Below are 20,526 nucleotides of genomic sequence, written 5' to 3' on the forward strand. Positions count from 1 at the left end.
TGAAATTCTATTGATTATAATGAAATAGTAATCAATGTATGACAAAACCCACTGAAAAATAAAAAATTTAAAAAAAAAATGAAATAGTAGAAACCAAGATGATTTCACATTGTTTTTATTAATGAAAGCTGTTCACCCCTACTATAACATCACAGAAACTTTGCACTTGAAAAACATTTCTTTTAAAACTTTCAAACTTCAGGAAGGATTTTGTACCTTCTGTTGGTGTCTCAGAATTTGGAGATTAGAGCAGATAATTAGTATAAGTTTGTTAGAGAGTTGGGCTGTCACTTTACGAAAAAGATGTAAGGAATCTTCACAGAGCATTCAGAAGTAGAATTGTAGGTTTGCACTTCAGAATCATATTGCTTTTTGAAAAAAAGAAAAGCCAACAAACACCCAGCTGCTTTGATTCAAAAAAATAATGTTTGTCTCTGATGTTGAATTCTGCAGTGCCAGGCATCTGAAGTATAGAGGGCTTTGACATGTGCAGAATGAAAAGCCAAGAGTATCTTCACAGTTAACTTGTAGTCTTGTTTTACAGGCACACAAAAAGTCCCTTTGGACCATTGAGCCCAGTGAAGGCATGGTTCCCCCAGAAAGTGATGTCGAACTGACACTGATCGCCAACCTGAACGACATACTGACATTCAAAGACACAGTTGTTTTGGACATTGAAAATAGCAACACCTACCGAATTCCTGTCCAGGCTTCAGGAGTTGGCTCCACCATTGTTTCAGATAAGCCCTTTGCACCAGAACTCAATTTGGGAGCACACTTTAGGTAAAGAAATATCATGGACCAGCTTTTATACATATCATATATATTGCATAAGCTGAGCACCACTTCTACTTCGAAATGTTATTTTTAAGTAAATAGAACTAACCTCCTCATCTTCACTTTCCCTCCTCCAGGTGGTTCATCTGCCACAAGTAGACATTTTCTAGTCTTAGTTTGGTTACATGCTGCAACTTAGTTTGGTATCCCTCTGCACTAGAGAAGAGATGTTTCATAGGAAAGGTGTTCTTCTCTAAAACTTAGAGTGGATTCTCTGTGACAGATTTAGAATCTCAACCATGATTTCTCTTCTTTGATTTCAATACATTGCTAACTTCTTTCCATGAATGTAGAAAATAAAGATGCAAGCTAGCGATAACATACATAGAATATAACTAGGAAAGTAAAAATATACTGCGAATGTATCTTTTCAGGTATTGCAAAGCCAGTGATTTTTTCCTGTATCATGTTCTCTGCTTGCCTCCTTACCACAGCGCCAACAATTGAAATGATTGTGGTTGGCTTCACCTAATCACTCAGGAAAAGCTAGAGCACCTAGATATTTAAATAACAGGTGGTACAGTGTAGACACCTCTGAGCAGAATGATGTAAATGTAACTCTTAAAATGTGTGGGGTTTGAATACTAACCATGGAATTTGGTTCATGCTTCCTCATAAGAGTCACACGTTGTCACTAGTTGAGTCTCATGAGCCAGCTGAATTGGTACCTGTTTGTTTCAACACTGTGAACAGATCTCAAAGGGATGCTCCTGCCTTCTGGTCTGATGCCCTGAAACCAAGATGGACACACTGTTAAGAGAAGGTGTACCTGACAAAATAATATTAGGAGCCGTCTCCTCCTGTCCATTAACTATAAGCCGGGGCATTTTGTCATTGCGTACCATGCCTCTGTTTCCAGATTTCTTTGTTAAGTGCATTCAGATATAATTATAGAAAACAATATATTGCAAACCAGGCTTAATTACATGTTCTTCTTAATTTACAAATAGTGTCAAATACCTGAGAAATCTGTATGCAGGTCAAGAAGCAACAGTTAGAACGAGACATGGAACAACAGACTGGTTCCAAATTGGGAAAGGAGTACCAAGGCTGTATATTGTCACCCTGCTTATTTAACTTATATGCAGAGTACATCATGAGAAATGCCAGACTGAATGAAGCACAAGCTGGAATCAATATTACTGCGAGAAATATCAATAACCTCAGATACACAGATGACACCACCCTTATGGCAGAAAACAAAGAGGAACTAAAGAGCGTCTTAATGAAAGTGAAAGAGGAGAGTGAAAAAGTTAGCTTAAAACTCAACATTCAAAAGACTAAGATCATGGCATCCAGTCCCATCACTTCATGGCAAATAGATGGGGGAAACAATGGAAACCATGACAGACTTTATTTTCTTGGGCTCCAAATCACTGCAGATGGTGACCGCAGCCATGAAGTTAAAAGACGCTTGCTCCTTGGAAGATAAGCTATGACCAACCTAGATAGCATGTTAAAAAGCAGAGACATTACTTGACTGACAAAGGTCTGTCTAGTCAAAGCTATGGTTTTTCCAGTAGTTATGTATAGATGTGAGAGTTGGACTGTTAAATAAAGCTGAGCACTGAAGAATTGATGCTTTTGAACTGTAGTGTTGGAGAAGACTCTTGAGAGCCCCTTGGACTGCAAGGAGATCCACCCAGTCTATCCTAAAGGAAATCAGTCCTGAATATTCATTGGAAGGACTGATGCTGAAGCTGAAACCCAGTACTTTGACCACCTGATGCAAAGAACTGACTCATTGGAAAAGACCCTAATGCTGGGAAAGATTGAAGGTGGGGAGAAGGGGATGACAGAGTATGAAATGGTTGAATGGTGTCACCAACTTGATGGACATGAATTTGCGCAAGCTCCGGGAGTTGGTGAAGGACAGGGAAGCCTGGCATGCTGCAGTCCATGGGGTCGCAAAGAGTTGGATGTGACTGAGTGACTGAAATGAACTGAACCACAAAAGATATTCTGACACTTGCCTAGAATTGGAGGGTTAGCTGATAGTTTTCTATGAAAACAGAAGCAATCTGTAACTTTTAACTGCCAATTTCTGCTCTGCCTAAACTATACTGTCCTTCTTTTTGACATAAAATGTTGATGCCAGCAATCTGCAGAAGAGTCATCAAAAGCAAAGGTGGGAAAACTACAGCCCATTGCCTGTTTCTATAAATAAAATGTCATTGGACATATTTTCAGGGCAGGAAATAGAGAAGGAGATATAGAGAACAGACTTGTGGACATAGTGGGAGAAGGAGAGGGTGGGACAAATCAAAAGAGTAGTATTAAAACATACATAATACAATATGTAAAACAGATAGCTAGTGGGAAGATGCTCTACAATGCAGGAAGCTCACCCCAATAGTAGGATGGGATGGAGTAGGGGGTGAGAGGGAGGCTCAGGAGGAAGGGGACATATGTATACTATGGCTGGTGCGTGTTGTTATATAGCAGAAACCAACATAACATTGTAAAGCAATTATCCTCAAATTAAAAATAAATTAAAAAAGATAGTGTTATTGGAACACAGCCATGGCTATTCATATACATGTATCTTCTCTGGCTTCTTTGACACTGCAGTGGAGAGTAGAGTAGTTGTAATGGACCACAAGGCCCAAAGAAAAGTGAAAGTGAAGTTGCTCAGTCGTGTCCGACTCTTTGTGACCCCGTGGACTGTAGCCTACCAGGCTCCTCTGTCCATGGGATTCTCCAGGCAAGCATACTGGAGTGGGTTGCCATTTCCTTCTCCAGGAGATCTTCCCAACCCAGGGATCGAACCCCGGTCTCCCGCATTGCAGGCAGATGCTTTACCATCTGAGCCACCAGGGAAGCTCTAAAATATTTATTATTCAGTCCCTTACCGGAAACGTTTGCCAACTTTGGGGACATAAGATCTAAAGAAATACTCAGATGCCAGCTTTTCTGATGGCATATTTTTGAACAACAACTTTGAGTTTTCAGAGCTTCTGTTTCTTTGTCAATAAAATGGGAGTAAATATACTTCTTATTACTGGGTTGCTGTGATGGTTAAAAGATATGCTGTGAATAAGTGACGGAGACCCTACCTAGTTGTTAGTATTTATTACTTGCTATTTCCCCCAAAAGTGTACTTTTAGCCTTGAAGTCTAACTACAAAGTAAAGACTCCAATGAGGAAGCCCTGTTGGACATATATTTAGATAAAAGTGGTTGTACCTGACAACTGGCACTCATTTTTTATTAAGACTTATTATTAGATATGACATCTTTCCAAAGAGGGGACACATGAGATGAAAACTCAAAGTCCCTCAAAATTAAAAATAAATTTAAAAAGTCCTGAGATGAGTTTTTCCCTGAAAAGAATATTTTAAAGTAAGCTTATAATCAGTTTAAAAAAAAAACAAACACAAAAAAACACATATAAACCACCTCCCAGATCTTATAAATCACTGTAGCTCGCAAAGAACCAGACAATAAAGAGGTACTTTATTTGTGGAACAGATGAATGAATAAGTGAATGAAATAGTAGCATCTTTAAAGCACATGAGTCTAAGACAAATGACCAGTCTGGCTGGTGTTCTAATCTATTACAATCTCCTTGACTGTAAGGCTTAGAGGATGTTTTGTTTCTCTTTGAAGTTCCCTTCAAATTGAGTCCATCACAAGGCATTTTACTGGTCACTAGAAGTTTACTCAATACAATTTGAAATAAGCTTCTCCTCCAGGAGGTATTTTGTTTTCTCTCCTCAGAACCGTTTCTCGCAAATGAAAGTGGTTTTCACGTGATCTGTGTCTTTGTGTTGTGTGGTGGCTTCTCCTCATGAGAAACACTGAGGACGCAGGAGCCACTTCCCCACAACCCCTTCCCTGGTGATGGTAACTCAGGGACCCTTTGCGTAGATGACCCTATGAGTAGACGCTACATTGTCCTATTACTGTGGCAGCTCCTAATAGTATCACTGTTTAGCCTTTCTACATTACCAAAAAAAAAAAAAATACTGATGTCTGTTTTTTTGCTCACTTTTTAAGTACTTCCAGAGGGATAAATCCCAAGGGTGTAGAGCTGAACAGAACAACCCCCAGGGAAGTCCTATGAATCCCTCCCTCCTCTTTTCCAGCCTGGACACCTATTACTACCACTTCAAGTTGACCAACAAGGGACGTCGGGCCCAACAGTTATTCTGGATGAATGAAGATTTCTGTCCCCAAGAAAAGTTGAACAAGAAGAAACTGGCCAAGAAGGATCGTGCGAAGAGCCAGCCCCAGGTCCAGTGCTGCCAGGCACCCAGGGAGCCTCACGGCCCCGTATTTCAGCTCCACCCCGTCAGGATGGAGCTGTCCCCAGGCCAGACGATCGATGTGATACTCGAAGGCTATTCTACCACTCCCAGGGTAAGAGGACGCCATGTTTAGAAGCTGTTATTCTCCTAGATAAATCTTTGCTCTGTTTCTTAGGTGAGTCTCTTGACATTTATCTGAAGGAAGGCTATGGTTTCTCAAGCACTGTGTTACCATGGCAGCACCCATTCCATTCAAGGTTCAGCACTGTGGAGTTTTCTGTTTGTTTCTACAGCTGCTGTGAACCCAATCTTCAAAAACCATTTAAAGCAGATTCTCATCCCCAGAGTTAACAAAGCCAGTAGGTCGCTGGTGGAGGGACAACCAACGTTCAGGCCAAGCTAGGCCCCTTATTAACACTTAGCAGTATTCACTTAATATTTGTTTTTTAAAATGTTTTTATAGTCCATCTTGGCTGCCTCTCCTATCTAGGTATTGGAATGTCTTCAGTTTCTTTCCTCTCAGCCTGAGTTGAAAGATTCACATTTATAATCATCACCTTTTTATGTATGGATAAAAGAGCTGCATTTATCTTCAACTCTGACGTTCTGCTGTTATTCACATTATCACCATTCTGCTAAAGACATTTAGGCAGATCCAACCATGTGTCTGTTTATTCTTATCACCTCATGGAGGTTAGAAACCATCAAAAACATAAAAATCTGAAATCATTTATAAGCCTCTTCACAAAGACAGACTTTGTGAATGAGAAACAGTGGTTACCTGAGCTTCTGCTCATGTTACCAAATTGGGATGTGATGCTGAACTTTCTTCTCATGAAAAAGGAAACAGTAATAAGATGTCTCCTAGCAGATGAGATGGGAAATCTGGTCCACTGCTTAGCTCCTCTGGGGTCACAGGGTCACTTTGTTTCACTTAAATTGTTTCTTCACAGAATATTTTCAGGTAAAACACATCCTCAATTTTAAAAAGACAGTTATTTCCCATGGTGGAGTGTATAATGTGTTCTTTCTGTCTCACTGAGGGCTTCAGCCAACTTTCACTGAGTATGTACACACGGCAAACACCAGAGTAGGCACTGAGGATGCAAAGATGAATAGAATACAGTCCCTCAGCTCAATACTGATGGTCCATTGCAGGAACATGTTTACAATGTCATTATCAGGAGTTGGCTATTTTTAAAGCCATTAAATCTGAGCTGCTGGGGTTCTAAATTCAGTTGTAGCCTTACTAAAAGCTTCGCTGAATGTTCTTCCAAGTTCTGCTACATAAGTGAGATGCGTCTTGAATTCATTAACATCTGAAACCTTAGCCAGTCTTCAATAAAGGCTATTCATGATATAAATTCACTCTGGGTCCTTTCTACTTTATAAAAATCTAGGCTTATTGGGTCCAAAGAAGTATTTGTTATCGTATATGATTTTTAAATATTCAAATAGGAAAGGTAAAATTGTTCCAGTCAGTTTCCAGCTAGCTTGGTAAGAAATCGTGTAACTACTGTTGAGCTCTAAGCCTGTGAAGGTTTTTTTTAAACTGAAGTGTAGTTGGTTTACAATGTTGTGTCAGCCTCAGGTGTCCAGCACAGTGATGGCCCGTGAAGGATTTTTATCTGCTTTGTCCATCACTCTTTTGTGTATCCAGTCTCTAACAGCCCCAGTGCATAATAGATCTTCCATAAACACACTGGATGAACTGGATGTAAATTGATTGTGCCCTCAGGGACAGTCAGAAGTAGACACAGGATCCACCCTGGCCATATCTAACCAATGTGACTTTAACTGTGGCAGAGACCCCTCCCTGACATGAACTGCTCAGAAAACTGTGCTCTTCCCTGGTGTCCCCAGGCGAGTAGTTGAGAATGTTTGCTGATGGTTGAGAATTAAGTTTTCTGAACTATGGAGGGTTCACAAATGCTGGTATATCTTGTCCTCAGGTAGTCAAGGAAAAGCTGGTGTGCCACACCATCATTGGGACACAAAAGGGGAAGAGCCTGGTGATGACTGTGAACATCATCTGTGAGTTTGTGGCGCCATTCATCCAGCTCTCCACCAAGCAGCTCGTTTACCGACTGGAGAAGGTCAGTGAGGCTGTGCAGCAGAGGGCCGGGCACTCTCCAGCCAGGGGTCCACATGTTCACACTTTCATTTAGGAAGCTAAATCAATGGGAATCCTGTTAGACCCACACCCCACCAATGTTTTTGCAACTTCAGAGGCCAGTACACATTCAACTAAAAATTCCTAATCCAAGCCTACATTCCTTTGAAAGGTGAATTGCCACGGAAATTCTATTTCCATCATTTCTGATGTATAAGACCAAAATGAAGGGCTATTCCATGCACTGAAAATGCATTTCAGTCCATCATTTACTCTACATAGGTAAAATTGACATCATAGTACAGAAATAGTTGGAGAAGAATCTTTGATAATTACAGTAACCAGTTAGAATAGCTACCCGTTATTGATTGGTATGTACTGGGCATTGAGCCATGTTCATTACATGCATTGCCCAGTTGTCCCTCACGACAGTCTATGTGGGAAGGTCTGATATCTTTCCTGTGATATGCAGGAGGAAACTGAGAGACAAGTTAAGCTGTTTTGTAGGTCACCTAATACTGCTTGCAAATCATTGACTTAAACTATTTGATTCACATTCTTTAATTCATGTGCTTATACCTGTATATGACCTTATGTGCCTTTAAGGGTGAGCAGTAAGTGGGGGAGGCCCCGGACAAGGAAGAGATGGTATGATTGCTGCTCAGGGCAGGGGGCAGGCATGGTTGCGAGGAGCGGGAGATATCACAGCAGGACTCAGCCTACTCCTAGGCAGGTTTCCAGCAGAAAATTATTTACTATTCAAAACAGGTATGTGTGGAACATCTCTGAGTCGAGGGCTGTGTTGGTGCTGAAAATATGACATAGTCAAAGCTGAGACACTGGTTGAGGTTACAGACTGTAAACAAACTATGAAGCTTTAATTGTTTAAATGGCAGTCCTAAACAGTACTATGAAGAAAAGATACAAGTGCAGTGAGAGCATGTGTCAGGAGACATGACCTTATTTGTGCATGAGGTCATAGATGACTTCCTTGAGCAAACACCTCAGGTTGGGACTTGAAAAACAGCAGTCTGATGATGAGAAAGGGGGAGAGAATTGTAAGGAACAGCACATGCAAAGGGCCTGAGTCAGGAAAGAGCTTGGTCAACATAAAAAAGCTGGAAGTCCACCTTAGAGATTATGCCAAAAATGACAATGAAGTCCATCTGGAGAAGTGGGGAGGGGCCAGATGTGTGTGGCATGACTGGGACATGTGTTGTGAACTTTGGGTTTTGCTCCGGGTGACCATTGGAGGGTTTTGGGGAAGGGAGTGACATGGTCAGATGTATTCATTGAAGCAGGTTGCTGAGTGGAATATGTATCCAGACCTACTGTGTGCCAGGCCCTGTGTTGGGTCATAGAGATACAACAGTGAGTAGTCCCTCCCTGATGAACCTAACAGTCAACAGGGAACACCAAGTCTTAAGGAAGATCCCATAGGTATGTTCTGTGCTGTCATACAAAAGCTCTGGGTGTGGCAGTGCCTACCCAGGTCGTGAGGGAACCAACTGGGATTCCTTTTACTAACAGAGGCTTGAAGAGAGTGTTCAGAATCATTTGTTCTGGTAACGTGCTCTGTAAGAGTGTTCATATTAAATAAATACCTGTTGAACACCCACCATGGATAAGGTGCTCTGCCAGGAGATGAATAAGAGAGCTTATTAGCTAATATAAGTGATGAGATGTATTAACACAATTCAGTTCAAGTCAACAAATAATGTTTCAGCACTTACTGTGTTTTTAGTCAGTAGAGACAAGCAAAAACTCTAACATTTCACAGACTGGTGGAGAATGAAGAAGTAGGATTGTGTTTTCAGTTATAGGATGCTAAACTGACTTGGTATCAAGAGATACCTGAAGTAACAGACAGGTTTGGCCTTGGAGTACAAAATGAAGCAGGGAAAAGGCTAACAGAGTTTTGCCAAGAGAATGCAGTGTTCATAGCAAATACCCTCTTCCAACAACGCAAGAGATGATTCTACATGTGGACATCACCAGATGGTCAATACCGAAATCAGATTGATTATATTCTTTGCAGCTGGAGATGGAAAACCTCTATACAGTCAGCAAAAACAAGACTGGTAGCTGACTGTGGCTCAGATCATGAACTCCTTATTGCCAAATTCAGACTTAAATTGAAGAAAGTAGGGAAAACTACTAGACCATTCAGGTATGACCTAAATCAAACCCCTAATGATTATATGGTGAAAGTGACAAATAGAGTCAAGGGATTAGGTCTGACAGACAGAGTGCCTGAAGAACTGTGGGTGGAGGTTCATGACATTGTACAGGAGGCTGTGATTAAAACTATCCCCAAGAAAAAGAAATGCAAAAAGGCAAAATGGTGTCTGAGGAGGCCTTACAGATAGCTGAGAAAAGAAGTGAAAGGCAAAGGAGAAAAGGAAACATACACCCATTTGAATGCAAAGTTCCAAAGGATAGCAATGAGAGATAAGAATGCCTCCCTAAGTGATCAATGCAAAGAAATAGAGGAAAACGAAAGATTAGAAAGACTAGAGATCTCTTCAAGAAAATTAGAGATACCAAGCAAGGGAACACTTCATGCGAAGATGGACACAATAAAGGACAGAAATGCTATGGACCTAACAAAAGCAGAAGATATTAAGAAGAGGTGGCTCATTTGGTAGTTCTATTTCCAGTTTTTTAAGAAATCTCCACACTGTTTTCCATAGTGGCTGTACTAGTTTGCATTCCCACCAGCAGTGTAAGAGGGTTCCCTTTTCTCCACACCCTCTCCAGCATTTATTGCTTGTAGACTTTTGGACCGGGATGGGGAATGCGTGTAACTCTATGGCTGATTCATATCAATGTATGACAAAACCCACTGAAAAATAAAAAATAAAAAAATAAATTAAAAAAAAAAAAAAAAGAAGAGGTGACAAGAATACACAGAAGAACTATACAAAAATGATCTTTATGACCCAGATAACCACAATGGTATGATCACTCACCTAGAGCCAGACATCCTAGAGTGCAAAGTCAAGTGGGCCTTAGGAAGCATCACTACAAACAAAGCTAGTGGAGGCGGTAGAATTCCAGCTGAGCTATTTCAAATTCTAAAAGATGATGCTGTGAAAGTGCTGCACTCAATATGCCAGCAAATTTGGAAAACTCAGCAGTGACCACAGGACTGGAAAAGGTCAGTTTTCATTCCAATCCCAAAGAAAGGCAATGCCAAGGAATGTTCAAACTACTGCACAATTGCACTTATCTTACATGCTAGCAAAGTAATGCTCAAAATTCTCCAAGCTAGGTTCACAGTATATGAACCGAGAATTGCCAGATAATCAAGCTGGATTTAGAAAAGGCAGAGGAACCAGGGATCAAATTGCCAACATCTGTTGGATTCTAGAAAAAGTAAGAGTTCCAGAAAAATATCTGCTTCTGCTTTATTAACTACACCAAAGCCTTTGACTGTGTGGATCACAACAAATTGTGGAAAATTCTTCAAGAGATGGGAATACCAGACCACTTTATCTGCCTCCTGAGAAATCTGATGCAGGTCAAGAAGCAACAGTTAGAACTTGACATGAAACAACAGACTGGTTCTAAATCGGGAAAGGAGTACATCAAGGCTATGTATTGTCACCCTGCTTATTTAACTTATATCCAGAGTACATCATGTGTAATGCTAGGCTGGATGAAGCACAAGCTGGAATCAAGATTGCCTGAAAAAATATCAATAACCTCAGATATGCGGATGACACCACCCTTGTGATGGAAAGTGAAGAAGAACTAAAAAGCCTCTTGTTGAAAGTGAAAGAAGAGAGTGAAAAAGCTGGCTTAAAACTCAACATTCAGAAAACTAAGATCATGGCATCCAGTCCCATCACTTCTTGGCAAATAGATGGGGAAGCAATGGAAACAGTGAGCGACTTTATTTTCTTGGGCTCCAGAATCACTGCAGATGGTGACTGCAGCCATGAAATTAAAAGACGCTTGCTCCTTGGAAGGAAAACTGTGACCAACCTAGACAGTGTATTAAGAAACGGGGACATTACTTTGCTGACAAAGGTCTGTCTAGTCAAAGCTATGGTTTTTCCAGTAGTCATGTATGGATGTTAGAGTTGGACCATAAAGAAAGCTGAGCGCTGAAGAATTGATGCTTTTGAACTGTGGTGTTGGAGAAGACTCTTGAGAGTCCCTTGGACTAAAGGGTGGTCAAACCAGTCCATCCTAAAGGAAATCAGTCCTGAATATTCATTGGAAGGACTGATGCTGAAGTTTTAATACTTTGACCACCTGATGTGAAGAACTGACTCATTGGAAAAGACCCTGATGCTGGGAAAGATTGAAGGCAGGAAGAGAGGGTAATAACAGAGGATGAGATGGTTTGAATCCATCACGGACTCGATGGACTTGGGTTTGGGCAAGCAACAGGAGATGGTGATGGACAGGAAAGCCTGGCATGCTATAGTCCATGGGGGTCTCAAAGAGTGGGTCCACGGGGTTGCGAAGAGTCAGTCCAGGGGGTCTCAAAGAGTCGGACACGACTGAGCAACTGAGCTGAACTAAAACTGACTTGACAGTCTCCCTGAGACACAAAGAAAATACTACAAGAATTCCTGCTGTAGCTATCAAGTTTTCATCGCTGTTTTAAATTCTTCCTTTTTTAAAGTAATCAGGAAGGATATTTATTGGTGATAGCTGAGCCAAATTTGGTGGCATCATATTTTCTCTAAATGTAGCCACTCAGAGAAAATTCAGTGAAGATTTATTGAATAGTTATTCTGTGCAAGACATTGCAGCACATGCAGCTTAGTTTCTTATTAGATTATTTTTTCCAAAGCTCATAAACATGTGTGGATAGTGTTCCTTTTCTTTTCTTTATTTTCTTAAGCCTTGTTTTTAGTTAACGCATATTCTTGTTTAAATGTCTTTTGCTTGGATTTATCACTGGAATAAAACAGCAAATGTTTTGAATATGACAGTAACTTGTTGAACTAAGAAATGAATTGAGTCATAAGGCCCCGTTTGTTTTTGCCTTTCTCTATTTCCTCCCAAATGTCACAAGTTTGCAATCTGCCCTTCTACGGTATTTTTCATCGTTCATTTCCTGCTCACATTGAATCCATATCAGGGGCAATGAAGAAATGTTACTTCATTACCCAGGATGTGCAGGAGACCTGTTAGGTCTTGGTGTTCAGGTTCAATTGCATAATATCCAGTTATCCATTCTTGTCTCCTTGTTTTCGGCACAAGGCAGTGTATCTGATTTAGCACATTAGACTATAATGATACCAAGCCTGCCTATGAGAAGAATTTTTCTATAACCATTTCCTCAGTTTTGATCTACTGTGTAACTGTTGTACCATTCATAAGCCACAGAGATGAAGCCACATCTCTGTGGAATTGAAAAGGTCAGTTGAAACTAGCAGTCAGTTTGCTTCATGAAGTCCAGCAGCAAATCCTGTCTGCTGATATTTGGCGAGACAAACAAGCCAGAAGGGGTCATTTTAAAATAGAACAGGTTCTCCGTGCATCGACTCTCCCATCACTGTCCTCTAAATGGCCTCTTGCCAAAACAACCGAGTGTGGCTTTTTCTCTTCAAAGCTACCTGCAGTGCCACAGCAGGCTGGCGGGAAGGTCGAAGGTGCTGCTCCATCCCACCCCAACTTGTAATATGCAGTCTGCGAGTGCACAGTGAACCCGGGACCTATGTCACCATGTTAGAGGGAGAGAAATAGTGGCAGCTTCTCTTGGGAGGTTTGAACACTGAAGGAGCTTCGGGCATCCACAAAGGACTAATGGGGTGCAATTGAGGCAGAAGGCTCAAGCCAACTTTATGGACTGAACATTGTGTCCCCCCAGAATTCATATGTTGATGCCCTAATTCTTTATATAGTGTTGTAAGTAGGCTTTGAGAGTATAAGATCATGGAGGTGGAGCCCTCATGAGTGGAATTAGGGCCCTTATAAGAAGAGACAAGGGAGATGATCTCTCTCTCAGCCATGTGAGGACACAGTGAGAAGACAGCCATCTACAAACCGAGAAATAGGCTCACTCCAGACACCGGATGTGCTGGCACCTTGATCTTGGCCTGGCTAGCCTCCAGAACGTTTAGACATCAATGGCTGCCGATTTAAACCACCCAGTCTGTGATATTCATTACAGCAGCCTGAACTAACCAAGACATCATGGACACTGGTCACCCTAGCTCCCTCAGAAAGCCCAGTAGAGGAAAGACGATGCCGGGCAAAGGATCAGGAACAGAGAAAAACATGGAATCATGGGGATTTACCTTAAATTCGAACAAGGAGAAAAAGCAAATCAAAACAAAGAGGCCTGGGAAAAAATTAAGCTAGAGTTGTTGGAGGAGACAGGGAATGAGAGGGAGCTTGTTGGAGGCCAGAGACTAAGGTTTCCTGTCCCCTCCTACTGATATTAAAGATATCCTTCCAAGATACACAAGGAATAATGTGGATCCCAGAGTCAGAAGGAGAAAACTTCAGTCTGAACAGAAACTTCCAGTTCAAGATCCATTTCTGATGCTTTCTCCAGTTGAAAATGAAATTTGATCTAATAGAGTGAAAGGTGCTTCTAAATCACCTCTTCCAGTGTTATCAGGAAAATTTATAGAAAACAGTTATGAGCATTTCTGATATAGCAAGGTGAGTATATTTGCAAATTGGGTGTTTTAAGCATGAAAAAAATATTGTGTAAGGAAAAAATGTTTTATTCATTATAATGGTGCATGGATTCTTCCATAAGATACCACTAACTTTTTAAACTTTTGTTTTATGATGCTGTGGAAACTTCAGTAGTAGTAGTTCTATTCAGAGGCATGGCTTATATAGGGTTTTTTTTAACCAGGTAACAAGGAAGTAAGACAATCTAATCTGTATTTTATGGCTTAACATAGGATCATTTCTAGTGTGATAGATAGATACATACATCACATAGACAATTCTATACCTGTATCTTCATCTATATTAATCCCTTGTAGAGATTTAGATAAATCATTGTTAATGTATGGAAGACCATTGAGATGTGAATCTATATAATATATAGATATATATTACCTATATTTAGATAGATATTTGGATAGATACAGATAATATAAATCCATACATCCATAGATACAAACAGAGAGAATGCTAAATCAGCTGTTAACAATGAATATCAGACCTTTGTTGCTAAAGGCTTACTGTGGTTTGTTTCCTCTTTTTTCTTTTTTTTTGCAGAAACCTAACACTATCCTAGAACCTGAATACCAGCCCTTGACTGTAAAGAACATTTCCACGCTGCCTGTGAACGTGTTGCTCTCAACAGGTGGACCCTTCTTTATCTGCGAGACTGATAAATCCCCACTGCCCTCAACTCCTGAGGTAACTAGACAGAGGATTTCCTAACTCCCAGCAGGGAGCCATGTGTGTGATAAAGGAAGAGAATAGTATCAGTGCACTGCCAAATTTCAGTCCAGAAAAAAAATGTAAAGAATCTTGGAAACAGAGAGGAAAAATCTAAAATGAGTCAAATTTCAGTATCAGTTGGTAGGAAAGCTATTATTAATGATGAAAGAACTTCTGACTAACTATTTTGATCCTTCCTTTCCTGCCTGTGATGATGAAACTGATCTTTAGAAAACAGTGACTTCCTAGCAATAAGAGGAAGGATCTTAATGTCCCTCAAATTTGACCAAAACTCAAAGCTCAGGCCCTGAACCAGCCAGCCCATCTCCAGATACTGAGAAATGGGAACTGGGCCACAGGCGGAGGCTGTGAGCTCCCCTGGCCACTGGTCTGGAGCTGGATGCGGTGTTCCCTGAATAATCCCACAGGATCATCCATCCTTGGCTAGACGTGAGGACACCAGAGGGAATGACTGGGTCCTGCAGCCGGGGCTGCTGCAGAGGGAAGAGGATTGAAGGAGAGAGCAGCCCCACACCCCATGGTGTTCAGTCTCTCAGGGGGACAGCTAATGGAGAAATGATAGAGGAGGCAGGAAGGGCAGGCCGAGTGGAGGGCGCCTGTGACTGAAGGATATTTGCTATGGAACAGGAGTGGAGATGACTGAGGCATGGAGACTTGCTCGGGGGGACAAGTGTTTGTGGGAGATGGGGGATGAGCCACTGGATGAGAGGGTATTGCAGACAGTACTGCACCACCACCCTCCCCTGCCCTTCCTTCCTCGCTGATTCTTTAGGGTCTCATTCAAGCATGACTGCTGGGAGGGCGGAAACAGCTAAGGTCTCTGAACAGAAAAATAAAAGGAGAAGATGATTATAAGCAAGAGGCAGATAAAAAACCTCCTGCGAGGGAACCTGTGCAAAGAAGAAAAACACAAAGTAGAAACAGGGAGTTTTCTACAGTCTCAGAGAAATGACAGACGATATAACCTGTCTTTAAAAAGAGCTCAAGGACAAGATACAAGTGTTCAAAGAGGAGACGAAGAGTGAACTGAAGAGCAGAGGAAGACAATTGGATGACAAAATGAAAATTCAGTCTTAGGTCAGACCCCATCTTGTCCCTCCTGAAATCTTAACAAGATAAAAGTAGAAATGTTCAAAAGGAAAGCCACCGAGAACAATGAAATGAAAGGAGAAGACGGTGGGTGTAACCAATTAATGAGAGATTTAAACAAATTCTGTAAGAGAGAATGAGGAGGGGAGTGGGTAGTCAAAAAGACAAAGACGTAAAGCACAGGAAATTCTCCAGTGAGGCAAGGCAGTGTGAGTCCTTCAGCTCAGGTGGCCTGGGCAGAGAGGCACCAGCTGTGAACACAAGGGACCCTGTGTGCGCCAGCCAGCTGTCCTGACCAACTCCACTCAGAAGACATGGGCAGCAGGCTTTCATCCCAAGACGTAAAGATAAATGCTCTTCCGCAGAGAAACTCATCAAAGTGTTCCGGGAATTTAATGTGTCCTGTGTCAGTATCGATACCTCAGAATAATCCCTGATATCTGAGTTGTGTGCAGCGCCTGATCACCCCTCTCTGACCAGAAAAGCTCTTCCATAGACCCATCCTGCTACTGGAATTGAGAAATGGTGGCCTTGGGACTGTTAGAATGGCAGAGTGGGTCAGGAACTACTGTTTCTTGTAATAAATCATTTAGTACAGTTTGACATTTTACATTACTTGCACATGTAACTTTAATAAAAGCATATATATAATTCTAAAAATAACTTCTACAAATCAACAGGGAAAGTACCAACAACCTAGTAGAAAAACAGGCAAAATAAATGAACAGAGTTTACAAAAAGGAAAAAGCTCTTAAATATATGAAAGTATGTCCCACTTCACTCATGTTAGAAGCAATGCAAGTTAAAATTACTATGAAACAACACATTTTTCCTGTCAGACTGGTAGAGAGCAAAAATTGGATAATTCTCTATGTTGTGGGGCATGTAGAAACAGGCACTGTGTTGGGGAAGTATACAGTGGAAGACAGTACAGCTCTCGCTATCAACATTTCAAACGCCCATACCCTCTGACCTCGTCATTCTACTCCTAGGAGTTTATCCTGCAGACATAGACACAATATAAGAGATAATATGTATCAGTTCAGTTCAGTTCAGTTCAGCCGCTCAGTCGTGTTCGACTCTTTGCGACCCCATGAGCCGCAGCATGCCAGGCCTCCCTGTCCATCACCAACTCCCGGGGTTTACTCAAACTCATGTCCATCGAGTCGGTGATGTCGTCCAGCCATCTCATCCTCTGTCATCCCCTCCTCCTCCTGCCCCCAATCACTCGCAGCATCAGGGTCTTTTCCAGTGAGTCAACTCTTCGCATGAGGTGGCCAAAGAGGATATTAATTGCAACATTGATTATAAGAACGAAAGACTAGGAGTCAATATCTGTCAATAGGAAATTGCTTAAAAATGATGACAGAATTTTATGCTGGAATAAAATGCAGCTATTGAAAAAGAGTGAGGCAGCTCTGTTTGCACTGATGAGTTATCCCCCAGTGGAAAAAGCAACATGCAGAACAGGAGTGCATAGTATGCTATCATATATGTAAAAAATAAAGGAATACATATGTGAATGTGATTTTATATTCATGTAATATCTTTATGTTCATACAAGGACAGATAAGACACTTGTGTAATCATAATTGCCTCAGGGGAGGGAAAGAATTCACTTGAGATGGGCCCAAGGATAATATGGTTTTCATTGTCCTGTCTGTTCAAAAATAAAAACAAAATATTTTTTTAAGATTTAAAAAAAACAAGGTCACACTTTGTCCTGGAACAAAATGATGTAGAATATTCAACAGGTAGACACATCTTAGTGAAATTACCAGTCTTACGATTGACCAAAGAATTCTATGGCTTCTAAAGAGAGGAGACCCACCAAGGGAAGATTTTAGACTTACCTTAGACTTATCCACACTTTCTGATCAATTCTGTGATCATAAAAGGATGATAGTCAGTTCCGTTCAGTCACTCAGTCATGTCCGACTCTTTGCGACCCCATGGACAGCAGCACGCCAGACCTCCCTGTCCATCACCAACTCCTGGAACTTACTCAAACTCATATCTGTTGAGTTGGTGATGTCGCCCCACCATCCTATCCTCTGTCATCCCCTTCTCCTCCCACCGTCAATCTTTCCCAGCGTCAGGGTCTTTTCCAATAAGTTAGCCCCTCGCATGAGCTGGCCAAAGTATTGGAGTTTCAGCTTCAGCGTCAGTCCTTCCAATGAATATTCAGGACTGATTTCCTTTAGGATTAACTGGTTTGATCTCCTTGCAGTTCAAGGGGCTCTCAAGTGTCTTCTCTAACACCACAGTTCAAAAGCATCAATTCTTTGGTGCTCAGCTGTCTTTATAGTCCAGCTCTCACATCCATACAAGACTATTGGAAAAACCAGAGCTTTGACTAGATGGACCTTTGTCAGCAAAGTAATGTCCCTACTTTTTAATATGCTGTTTAGATTGGTCATAGCTTTTCTTCCAGGAGCAAGCATCTTTTAATTTCATGGCTGCAGTCACCATCTGCAGTGATTTTGGAGCCCAAGAAAATAGTCTCTCATTGTTTCCATTGTTTCCCCATCTATTTGCCATGAAGTGATGGAACCAGATGCCATGATCTTAGTTTTCGAATGTTGAGCTGTAAGCCAGCTTTCTCACTCTCCTCTTTCACTTTCATCAAGAGGCTCTTTAGTTCTTCTTCACTTTCTGCCCTAAGGGTGGTGTCATCTGCATATCTGAGGTTATTGATATTTCTCCTGGCAATCATGATTCCAGCTTGTGCTTCATCCAGTCCAGCGTTTCTCATGATGTACTCTGCATATAAGTTAAATAAGCAGGGTGACAATACAGAGCCTTGATGTACTCCTTTCCCGATTTGGAACCAGTCTGTTGTTTCATATCAAGTTCTAACTGTTGCTTCTTGACCTGCATACAGATTTCTCAGGAGGCAGATAAAGTGGTCTGGTATTCCCATCTCTTGAAGAATTTTCCACAATTTGTTGTGATCCACACAGTCAACGGCATTGGCATAGTCAATAAAGCAGAAGTAGATGTTTTTCTGGAACCCTCTTACTTTTTCTATGATCCAACGGATGTTGGCCACTTGATCCCTGGTTCCTCTGTGTTTTCTAAATCCAGTTTGAACATCTGACAGTTCACAGTTCATGTACTGTTGAAGCCTGGCTTAGAGAATTTTGAGCATTACTTTGCTAGTGTGTGAGATGAGTGCAATTGTGTGGTAGTTTGAGCATTCTTTGGCATTGCCTTTCTTTGGGATTGGAATGAAAACTGACCCTTTCCCATCCTGTGGCTACTGCTGAGTTTTCCAAATTTGCTGGCATATTGAGTGTAGTACTTTCACAGCATCATCTTTTAGGATTTGAAATCGCTCAACTGGAATTCCATTCCCTCTGCCAACTTTTTTCATAGTGATGCTTCCTAAGGCCCACTTGACTTCACACTCCAGGATGTCTGGCTTGAGGTGAGTGATCACACCATCATAGTTATCTGGGTCATAAAGATCTTTTTTATATAGTTCTTCTGTGTTTTCTTGGCACCTCTTCTTAATATCTTCTGCTTCTGTTAGGTCCATACCATTTCTGCCCTTTATTGAGCCCATCTTTGCATGAAGAGGGCTTCCGTTGTGGCTCAGCTGGTGAAGAATCTGCCTGCAATGTAGGAGACCTGGGTTCGCTCCCTGGGTTGGGAAGATCCCCTGAAGAAGGGAAGGCTACTCACTCCAGTATTCTGGCCTGGAGAATTCCATGGACTATATAGTCCACAGGGTTGCACAGGTCTCCAGTAGCTCACCGTGATTGTATAGTGGTTAGTCCCCTGCATTGTGGCCGCAGCAACCTCGGTTCGAATCCGAGTCACAGCATTGTGGCAACAATGGCATGGCAAGGGGCCTCTCTTTTCAAATTCCTTTTAGGGCTTCCCTGGTGGCTCAGAAGGTAAAGCTTCTGCCTGCAATGCAGGAGTCTCGGGCTAGATCCCTGGGTCAGGAAGATCCCCTGGATAAGGAAATGGCAACCCACTCCAGTACTCTTGCCTGGAAAATTCCATGAATGGAGGAGCCTGGTAAGCTACAGTCCATGGGGTTGCAAAGAGTTGGACATGACTGAGCAACTTCACTTTCTTTCTCATTTTGCATGAAATGTTCCCTTGGTATCTCTAATTTTCTTGAAGAGATCTCTAGTCTTTCCCATTCTGTTGTTTTCCTCTATTTCTTTGCACTGATCACTGAAGAAGACTTTCTTATCTCTCCTTGCTCTTCTTTGGAACTCTGCATTCAAATGGCTATATCTTTCCTTTTCTCCTAACCTTTAACTTTTCTTCTTTTCCCAGCTATTTGTAAGGCCTCCTCAGACAACCATTTTGCCTTTTTGCTTTTCTTTTTCTTGGATATAGTCTTGATCCCTGCCTCCTGTACAATATCACAAACCTCTGTCCATAGTTCTTCAGATAGTCTGTCTATCAGATCTAATCCCTTAAATCTATTTCTCACTTCCACTGTATAATTGTAAGGGTTTTGATTTAGGTCATACCTGAATGGTCTAGTGGTTTTCCCTCTTTCTTCAATTTAAGTCTGAATTTAGCAATAAAGAATTCATGATCTGAGCCACAGTCAGCTCCCAGTCTTGTTTTCGCTGACAGTATTGAGCTTCTCCATCTTTGGCTGCAAAGAATATAATAAGTCTGGTCTTGGTATTGGCCTTTTGGTGATGTCCATGTATTGAGTCTTCTCTTGTGTTGTTGGGACAGGGTGTTTGCTATGACCAGTGCATTCTCTTGGCAGAACTCTATTAGCCTTGCCCTGCTTCATTCTGTACCCCAAGGCCAAATTTGCCTGTAACTCCAGGTATCTCTTGACTTCTACTTTTGCATTCCAGTC

At 41.5% G+C, this 20,526-nt stretch overlaps 1 protein-coding gene across 1 annotated transcript in view; it reads left to right on the top strand.

The window, feature by feature from the left end:
- LOC136157473 (hydrocephalus-inducing protein homolog) overlaps window positions 1-20,526 on the top strand; it is a 177,825-nt gene that overhangs the window by 25,325 nt on the left and 131,974 nt on the right. Inside the window, exons 4-7 of the mRNA XM_065919347.1 lie at window positions 545-783; window positions 4,925-5,198; window positions 7,039-7,182; window positions 14,406-14,549. Of these exons, the coding sequence (XP_065775419.1) occupies window positions 545-783; window positions 4,925-5,198; window positions 7,039-7,182; window positions 14,406-14,549 (801 nt within the window). The remainder of the gene's footprint in view (window positions 1-544; window positions 784-4,924; window positions 5,199-7,038; window positions 7,183-14,405; window positions 14,550-20,526) is intronic.

The sequence above is a fragment of the Muntiacus reevesi genome, chromosome 2, assembly GCF_963930625.1.
Source record: "Muntiacus reevesi chromosome 2, mMunRee1.1, whole genome shotgun sequence".
Classification (NCBI taxonomy): domain Eukaryota; kingdom Metazoa; phylum Chordata; class Mammalia; order Artiodactyla; family Cervidae; genus Muntiacus; species Muntiacus reevesi.